The sequence below is a fragment of the Ailuropoda melanoleuca genome, unplaced genomic scaffold (assembly GCF_002007445.2).
Source record: "Ailuropoda melanoleuca isolate Jingjing unplaced genomic scaffold, ASM200744v2 unplaced-scaffold2139, whole genome shotgun sequence".
Classification (NCBI taxonomy): Eukaryota; Metazoa; Chordata; class Mammalia; order Carnivora; family Ursidae; genus Ailuropoda; species Ailuropoda melanoleuca.
The window spans coordinates 109,879-120,132 of NW_023190937.1; the positions used below are offsets into that span (position 1 = coordinate 109,879).

Here is a 10,254-nt window from a genome sequence, read left to right on the forward strand (position 1 = left end):
CTCCTCGGGAAGAGCAGTGTTGGTTTTCTGCAGGAAGCATGTGGACACCAGAATGTTCACAGGCGGCCTCTCTGCTGTGATCCCAAGACACAGTGACCCAAACTAAGGGGCTGCAAGTCTAGTTTCAGATGCATCCCTGATTCTGACAAGGTCATGATCTAGTTACTATATTATTCTTATCCCAAAAGTAGACATAATTTCCTAAAGAAAGGTGTAAATAGTTTAGTAGTTGAATGTTTAAAGCACAGAATAAATCTCAAGTCCCAATGGATTCTTGTTTCCCAGAACACTTTTCCTTACCCCCATCCCAGTGGTCACCACTCTGCTCATCCCATGATCTGGTCCAGAGACAGATTGTTCAGAAGCTCTTGAAGCCACTGTCTTATGGTATGAATAGTGACATGAAAAGTCTCATCAGAGCATCTCTATTTCACAAAACTCCTAGAAAGGATCCCTGAGTCCTAAAGAGTTTTTCTCCAAACCCACCTCCTTCTAGAAAAGCACACTAGGTCAAACATCTCTGTAGATGAAGAGACATTGCTTAAGAAGGACCTAGCTGTGAGGTCAGGTCACAAATGTGCACCAAGAAGCAGACAGAGAACATCCTGTGTTTCCTGGATACACAGATTTGCTCTGTGAGATGTCCCTGGAGCAGGACCCCTGAGACCAATCTTGACTCCCATCCCCTTCTCCCAGAGGCTCTGACCCTGAATCCTTTCTCTGGATTTCACTGAGGTATTTCTCCACCCTCCTCAGCTCTCTTTCTTGCATTATTCTTATTTCTTAATCATGTTGAGAATTCAAGCATTTTCTCTATATCCCACTTTTATCATCCTAGAACTGACTGGGGCTGGATTAATTCAATGGGGGATGTTTCCTCAGCCCTGAGCGACGTCCACCTCACACACTCTATCCCTGTGAATGGCTTTCCTGCTTACATTGAGAAAGAGCATCTTTGCCACACGATGTTGCAGGTGCCATATTTTGTTATGGAGGAAATAAAGGAAAATGGGAAGGATCTTGAATTGCAGCAGAAAGGGTCAGAACTTGGGACAGAGCTGGGAGGATTTGGAGGGAAGGCAGGAGGAGGGGCAGAGCATGGGTTACCAGCTCTGTCAGCTGCCTTCCCTGGAGCTTGGCCTTTATGCTCTGTGGCCAGTAGGAGGCAGCGAGGACCTGAATTTGGGAAAAGCAATTTTGGCTGTTCTCTTCTCCTGAAGGTAGGTCCAAACGTGCTTCTGTAGCCACTCTATGTGCGACACAAGGGAAGGGGGGCCTAATATCTGTTGCATGCCAGTAGTTCCCTTTATGGAAGTTCCAGTAAACATCTCCTACTCTCAATGCACTGTAGAGCAGGAGAGAGAGTCTTGAGAAAAGTTAACTGAGGGCACCAAGAGTGATTTGAGGGAGAATGAGACTCCAGCTCTGCCTGTGCTCCTGGCGAGAGGAGTAATTAAATCTCCCCTAATCTCAGCCAGCCTGGAGAGGTTTCCTAAGCCCCATCCTGCACAGTGAAGTGGTCCTGGGATACCTTCCCCAGACACACCAAGACTTCCGAGTGGAAGGCAAGGATATTCCAAGGCTGGCTTGAATTCCTGGGGTCTGTCATGGACTCTGCCTCTTGTGATTCAGTGAATGCATGTGACATGTGTTAATATGTCAACAAAACTCCTAGGCTTTGTTGCCCAGGGGTGAAGAAGTATTTGGTATAGAGAATCACATCAGAGTGGGTGAGGAGAGGCAGAGCAGGAAGTACATTTGCATGGAGGCCCTCCCTTCTCTGAGGCAGGGTGAGTGGATAAGAGAGTTATGGGGGAGCCAGGCTCAGGGTGGGGGTCTGAGAAGTCAGTGTTCTTGGAGCACCTCCACCATAGCTTGGGCTCTGGTCCTCCTCAACCTCCTCACTCAGGACATAGGTGAACCCTCTAGGAAAGGGAGCACAGGGACATCTGCGTGGATCCTTTGTCTCCTCCTCAGACTCACCTGGGGCCCCAGCACTAAACTCACTAGATCATGTTCATTCGTTTTTCAGGATCCTGGGCACAGTCTTCCCTAACTCAGCCTCCCTCAGTATCCAGGGCCTTGGATCAGACCATCACCATCTCTTGTGCTGGAATCAGCAGTAACACTGGAAGTGGTAATTATGTCTCCTCGTCAGCAGCTCCCAGGCACATCCACCAAACTCTTGATTTATAATGTAAATACTCAATCTTCAGGGATCCTTGATCACATCTCTGGCTCCAGATCTGGAAACACGGCCTGAGTATTACTGCTGCTCATATGGTGGTAGCTACAATTTTTCACAGTGATCCCATTTCATGAGCAAGTGAGACCAAAACCTGCCATTTGTTTACAGGCTCCCTGCTTGCTCTGAAGGTGCTCACCCAACATGGGGACATCTGGATGCATATTTCTCTGGAGGCCCCTCCATCCTCTGGGGCAGGTGCAGTAGTTTCTTCTGTAATTCACACTTCACAAAAATCGAAGTCCATTTCCTGAAAATCCTGTCTCTTCTGGTAGGGACCATTAAGCCTTGAGTAGTATTTCCCCTTTAAACCATCTAATGTGAAAGCACACTAGGACAGGCAGCTCTCTGGGAATGGAAAGGAATTTACCCCAGGAAGGTGCAGGGGTATAAGCTGTTAGTCTCTGTACAGAGAAGTTTAAGTGAAGAATGTCTTCTGCCCCATGTGATAAGAGAAATGCACTCTGATGTTAAGTCCCAGGGGTGGGCTCTTTGGAGTAATCCCGACCCCAGTTCTCTACTACCTAATTCATAAACCGTGGAAAACTGCTCAAGCTTACTTTGGCTGTTTCCGATGCTAAATGAACTCTCTCTCTTTCTCCTTTTCTCTCCCAATATTTTTTGATTCAACAGTCTAAGTAACCAATAGTTGTTTTTTTTTCCACCTCACCTGTGCCATTGTTCTCATCCCAGCTTTCTTCAGGGGATGCCTTAATTTGACCTTTAATATTTCCTCAGCCCTGAGCCAAGAACTGCCACACTAACACAAACCCTGTGACAGGGCTGTTGAGGGGACAAGCTGGCTACTTCTGAGGGGTAGGGTCTGAAGCCCCTGGTGTGGCAGGCGACCCATTCCTTTCTTGAGAAAGATGGATTTAAGAGGAATCTAGGGCTTGGTACTGACTGGAAGGAGAAAAAGGAAGGGGGAGAAGGAGCAGAGAATTAAACCCAGGTCTCACTCAGCAGCCTTTCCTGGTGCTTGGGTTGCACCATCTGTGACCAACAGAGGGCAGCAAGGATCTGGATTTGAGGAAGGTCATGACTGAGATTTACCCTGACCTATGCAGAGTCCTAAGAGGTGATTCCTCCTGAGTAAGGTAAAGGAGGACCATGTGTGAAGGGTGATCCATATCTATTTTGCCCCAATAAGTCCCCTGTGTGCGAGGCCAAGAGGCACCCACAGACTTCAGCCTCAGAGTCCTGCAAGGAAGGGGACTGAGAAGCAGGAGGACCCACCCTACTGTGGAGGAGAGGAAGGAGATAAGGGATGTGAACCACCCCTGCTCTGTTTTTGGAGCCTGCCATGGAAGAAGTGAATCTCTCTAACTCCAACACCACTGGTTCTTTTCCCCAGGCACAATCAGCACAACACAAGTGGAAAGGAATGGGATCATTCCTCAACTATATGGGGTCTCCCACAGGAGGAACTAAGGGACAATCCAAGTCTGGCTCCATTTCCTGGGCAGAAACATGATCTCTGTCCTAGAAAATCCCTGTCAAATTATTGGAATCCTTCAGCTAATTTCTGTTGCCCTGGGATTCATATATACCTCAAATGAAGGGTCAGATCAGAGGGGGTGAGGAGAGGCTTGTGCAGGAAGCACATTGGCATGGAGACCTCCTCCTCTTCCAAGCAGGGGGAGGGGATTAGAGGAGGGGGACAGCCAGCCTTAAGGTTGGGGTCTCAGAAGTCAGTGCTCTTGGGGCATCTCCACCACAGCCTGGACTCTGGTCCTCCTCAGACTCCTCACTCAAGGCACAGGTGATGCCTCCATGCAAGGGACCATGGGTACATGTGGGCTCATCTGTTTCTCCTCCTTGGTATTCCCAGGCCCAGTAATGAATTAAAAAGGGAGTGTTTTGTACTTTTCAGGGTCCTAGAGCCAGTGTGCCCCGAATCACCCTCCCTCAGTATCTGGGCCTCTGGGAAGTACTGTCACCATCTCCTGTGCGTGAAGCAGCAGCGATAATGGGGCCTCTGATTTGTCTCCTGGCAGCAACAGCACCTGCGATCAACTCTTAACCTGTGATTCATTTTTTCAATAAGCAACCCTCAGGGATCCCTGATCACTTCACCAGCTCCAGCTCTGGCCACACAGCCTCCCTGACCATCTCTGGTCTCCCGTTCAAGGATGAGGCTGATTGTGACTGTGACTCATACATAGCCAGTGGCAGTTACCACAGTGGTGGAAATTCATGGAGATGTGACACTAAACCCTGTCCTGAGCTCACAGGCTCCCTCCTTGGTCTGAAGACGATTGCCAATCCTGTGCAGAGGAGGCTTCCTGCAATGTGGCCATGAGAATTCAGTTCATCACCGTCTCTTGTCCTCCAACAATGTCCGAAAGGAAGACATTCCCTTGATGAATTTTCTAGGGACAGAGTCAGCTTAGTGTATTAAAAAATTATTATTAAAAAAAAAAAAATGCCACCATTGCTCACACTAGTACAGAGCACAGTAGGTATCCCCTTGTAACTTGTGGTCCAACAAAACTTCTGGAATGGAATAGTATGTCTTGGGAATTTCACAAAGTAAAGACAACCTATGGAATAGGAAAGAATATTTATAACATATACATCACATAAGGGGTCAATATCCAAAAATTCTAGGAAAAACAATTTCTTACATTCATGCCAGAAAGTAGTTCTGCAAATTGGAGCCAGGTTCCCAGTCATGTTAGATCTGTGCTCTTCATCCCAAAGAAACTGTAAGTAGGGACACTGTCACCCTTGCTGTTTTCATTTCAAAGTGATGAGTCTTAGGAACTTGGAAAAGAGATCCCTTGGTTGTAAACCTGAAAAGGGTCTTATTTATGTGTGAAACACATTGTGTAATTAAGGGAGGGCAGAGAAAAAATTGACAACTCATGTTTTCTTGGTAAACATGAAAAGGAAGGAGTGGAAGGCCTTTCTTTCATGGAGATCAGTGACAATTCCTTCCCCCCCAACACATTTGTTTTTAAATTTATATTTACTATTAACCATCCGTGGCACACTTGTAGGGAATTACTCAGGAGGCAGCCTGGCATATTCTTGTCTTGTCTTTGTGCCTCCAAAGCATTCCGCATTCAGGCTCATCTTTCTTTCCTTTTTACCTGCCTTTTAGATCTGCCCTTAACCTGGTGGGGTGAACCAGGAGGGAGGTCACAGACCACAGCTGCACAGAACCACGGGAGAGTGGCTTTGTCCTACCATTGGCTCATTCTCTTTTCCAGTTTGTTTCTCAAGGATTCTGTGTGAATTTATTTCCACAAAAAACAAAATACTCACAGGGGGAGTATTTTCTCCTTTTTCATCTAGCTGCTCATGGCAGCTGCCTCTTATATTTGTTCACAGTCTGCTCTAAGTAAAGGACAGGAAAAGTGCTCAGGTATATTTGAGTTTGCTTTCAAAATTCTTTCATTATGATGCTTATCATATCTAAACAAAAGTGCATAAAATAAATGCTTCTACTTTTAGAAGGAAAAATAAATGGAAACCACATCTACCCAGTCAAAGAAGAGCCACCTAAGAAAATAAATAAAACCAATCAGCTGTCCATCCAATCTGCAATTAACTCATATATTGTGTGTGGTATTACTCATCCATTTATTTCCTATACATTCTTTGCACCTTTGTATGCATCCCCAAACTTTTGGGAATGTGAAACAGTGAGTAGAAAGCTACAAACTACCTGAGAAATGAAGGACAATGTGTCCTTTGGGTGAGATCCCAGGAGACATTATGCTTAAAAGAGCATCCGGGTCAGTGTGGGTCGGGTTTCCTGGGAGTTTTTCATAGCACCTACTGAAGAGGAAAGACAAGGTCCTGGGAAAAGAGGAGAGACCCCTGGAACTGGACACCTGGTCTTGCTCTATGTGCACCAGTTGCTGAGTATGTAGCAGGAATATTGTCACAGGTTAAGTTCTGTGCTAATTGGCTCAGCATGTCCTCCAGGATGAGTCCCTGGACACTTCTCTTGAGGAAGAGAGAGGGTGTCCTCTTGACTGACCATGACATTAGTGCTTTGTCATGTCAAGACCAACGTAGCTCAGACCAGAAAGTACTCAAAAGGAATCCAGGCTAGAGACACACAGGCATTTCAAGCTGGTATCATTGTTGCCAGCCCCATAGTGATGTCAGTTTCCTCAAGGATGAGCTTTTTGGTTTCTTGAGGAAGAGTCTGAAAAGGGGATGATCACCTGAGGGAGGTCACCCCAGATCTCAACATCTATATCACACCCATTTTCTCATCCTAATAGTACACTGCCAACTCTACTTGGCTTCCCCTGATCCAGGCAGGTGTGTTTTATGCTCTGCTGAGACAAATCTGTTAGGGGAGGGTCTGGTAGAACATGGACTCTTAATCTTTCTACACCAGGGAGAGGTGATGTGGATACTTACCTACTTATGTACTAACTTGCACTCACTCTGATTTTTGTTTTCATCATGATCATCATTCCAATACTCATGACCAGCTGAGAATCATGTGGGAACAAAATTCCTCTCTTGATGGCTTATTAAGAAATGAATAGTTACTCAAGTCAAACAGTTGTCTGGAAAAGGGTCCACACAACCACGAATCAGGTAAAATGTGCCTTCACATGGTTTTCTTCATGTTTCTTGTCCTTGAGGTTTGTTCAGCATCTGGTAGCACATGTTTCCCTCTAGTTCTCTTTGTGTTCTCTTTTAGGATCCCCTGTTCAATGGATTTTGAGGCACCTGAAGACGATCCACAGTTCCTTGATAATTTCTGATCTCTAACTTTTTTTTCCTCTATATTTTAGATTGTATGCTTTTCTTTGCTATGACCCTGAGGTCATTAGTCTTTTATTTTCCAATCTGTACTCATTTCCATATAATGAACTTTTGAGATGTGCTTCATTAGGTCTTCCTTTTCGTGGCTCAGATATATTATCCTTCCTATCATTTTCAGAAAAATTCTCCCTTTTTTGTGTCAGTTTTTAAGTAGCTGGTTAAAAGTCTTTGTGAGAAAATCAAAATTATCTGTTGTACTGGGTCAAGTATCTTTAAATTTCAATTCGATGCCAGCTGAGATTTTCCTTGTTTCATATACTGACTGATTTGGCACCTGTCCTGAATCTATCCAGTGTTATGTTATGAAACTGGGATTCCTGTGTAAATCCCTGATGAAGTTTTTGTTTCAGTAGGTACTTGACCCAATCAGGTCCAAGCTCCCAGTTTCAAAGAGCCTTCTGTGGAATGTGATTTCTGTGTTAGACACTTCGCAAAACATTTATTCTCCTATTGGCATCAGTCCTACGTGGAAGCTACACGTTGATCTCCTCAGGTCACATCTGGGATGTCGGTGGAAGTCCCTTCCAGTTCTGTTACCCACATCTTTCCATCCTCCTTACTGTCAGACACTGCACAAGTGCAGCTTAGAGATGAACTATGAACTCATAAACAAGTTACAGCATTGCTTTCCCAGGCTTCTCTCCCTTTACTATCTCCCCAGTATTTCCATTTCCCTGGATCTTCCTTCTGGTCTTGTGGATAGAAACCTGTAAGTTTGGCTCCTCTCCACTGCTGTGCAATTCCCCTGGCAGTGCTGTGGCCTGGACCATGTTGCACAAGGACAGAGAGGATTGTGTTTGGGGGCAAAAAGCAAGTTCCCAAATCCACCACAGTTATTTTTCTCACAAGAGAAGTAATTCCTTTCTGAAGGGGCATAGAGATGGAAAAGAAGAACCTCTAAAAGAAAAGAAAAAGTGGATTTCCAATCTTGCTCTGAGTGTTAGAAATCATCTTTTGCACATATCAAGCCAGAACAATGAGCTATTCTGAGATCTCTTTCTGTCTCAAGCTGTTGCCTGATTCTTTTTCCCAGCTACCTTGAATGCAGGTGGCAAGACCATGAAGGGAAAAGAGGACTGTCAACATTGTTTTTATGCTACTTGAAATGTCAATGCCATTCCCAATCTGCCTTGTAGGAGCTTGTTCTAGGGACTCAAATGGCTACCACGTGCATTATTTCTTGGCTTACAATAGCATTCATGGGGAATTGTGGTGTCTGCTCACTATGTCATAAATCAAAACTGAGTCGAGTTATAGTACTTCTTTTTGGGCTATGTTACCTGTTGAAGCAGTCATTAGGGAAAAGGGGAAATTGAAAATGAATTTTATGACTTTCACAGGAGAGAAATAGGATGGGATATTCCACAATGGTTCTATTTCTTCAGTAGTCCAAGATCCAGAGATTACTTTTACGGGACCAGTGTGTGAATGGTGACAAAAACCTGAGTTGCAAAAACATGTATCTACTGCCAGACAAATAGATCAAATATAAATGGAATGAGAGCTGGAAAATATAAATCTTATAACAACTACCCCTCTGGGCACTGAGAAACACCCCATTATGAAACCTGCACATCCCCATTCTGATTCATCTTTCCTTAGATCATGTACCATGGACAGTGTCAATTTCTTCTTCATTTCTCAGGTTGAGATTTGAGGCTGAGGAAGGGAAGTGGCTTGTTCATGAGTGGAACATGCAGAATGTCCTGGCAGTTGCTCCTTATCCGCTCCTAGGGTTTGCTTACACCTGTGGACCTGACGCTCCATATGGCATGTGGGTAAGAAGCTGGGGTGACTAACAAGCTGATGGGTTTCAATGTTGCATGTCCATCAGCACAAACAAGTAAGGGTGGGACGGTGGCAGGCGTGCAGCTGGGGGAGAGCCCAGACCAACCACCAACTCACAGCAGATGTTTCCGTTGGCGTTGGCAGTGACATTTTCCTAACACTAGAGAGATCCTCAGAAGTTGGTGCCCAGCAAAGGGAACAGAAGGAAGGACCCCAAGTCTTCCATGGTCACAGAGACATAGATATGGTATTGCAGAACAGAGAAGGTCCAAGAGCTCATGTACCTGAGGTCTTCAGGAGATCATTTAATTCTGGGTAAATCAGGCATGAAAATTCAAATTCTTGAACTTCAGAAAACATGTCAAAGTGTTTGAGTCTATTCAGCTAAGCTCCGCTGCCCAAGGATGCAGAAGTATCTAGGATGAAGGGTCAGACCAGAGGGGGTGAGGAGAGGTAGGTGCAGGAAGCACATTTGCATGCAAGCCACTCCCTCATTGAGGCAGGGAGGGGGAGTAGATAATAGGGGTCTGGGAGAGACAAGCATGGGATTGGGGGTCCCTGAAGTCAGTGCTGTTGAGGAGTCACCAACATGGCCTGGACTCTGGTCTTTCTCAGTCTCCTCACTCAGGGAACAGGTGAGGTGCCCAAGGAAGGGTCCATGGGGACATCTAAGCTGATCCTTTCTCTCCGCTCAGGTTCACCTGAGGACCCAGCACATAGCTAACTATTTCATTTATCCTTTTTTTAGGTTCCTGGGCCCAGTCTACCCTGACTCAGCCGGCCTCAGTATCTGGAGCTCTGGGACAGACCATTACCATTTCTTGTACCGGAACCAGCAATGACATTGGGAGGTATAATGCTGTCTCCTGGCACCAACAGTATCCTGGAAAGGCCCCCAAAGCTCTGATTTATGGAGTAAATACTCGGCCATCAGGGATCCCTGATCGCTTCTCTGGCTCCAAGTCTGGCAACACAGCTTCCCTGACCATCTCTGGGCTCCAGGCTGAGGATGAGGCTGAGTATTACTGTGCCTCAGCTAGAAGTGGTAGCACTTACACAGTGGTCTGAGTTCATGGGGAAGTAAAACCAAAACCTATCCTGTTCTCACAGCCTCCCTCCTTGCTCAGAAAATGCTTCTTCATTCCTAACCATGTATAGAGGGGGCTTCATGCAATATGGCCTTGAGAATTCAGGTCTCTCTCAGTTCCTCTAACTCCTGCAATGTAGTAAAATAGAACAAGCTTCCTGGTGAATTGTCTGGGGAATTGTCAGTCTGTTTATTTTTTGACATGTTCCCAGAAGATGGTCTTCCCATTCCTCAATGGCAGGAATAGAGGGATAAAGAGACCTCTGCACTGCATAATTTTCACAGTTCTCAGGGACACCTTACTTTAAATGACAGCCTCTCACTCCTGTTAGTCCAG

The 10,254-nt window shown here is 45.6% G+C and overlaps 1 gene segment (V, D, J or C); it reads left to right on the plus strand.

The window, feature by feature from the left end:
- The first annotated feature begins 9,321 nt into the window (after window positions 1-9,321).
- Window positions 9,322-9,898, plus strand: LOC117797993. The segment is given in 2 exon segments: window positions 9,322-9,465; window positions 9,579-9,898. Coding segments are annotated over 2 exon segments (366 nt in total).
- The last annotated feature ends 356 nt before the right edge of the window (window positions 9,899-10,254 follow it).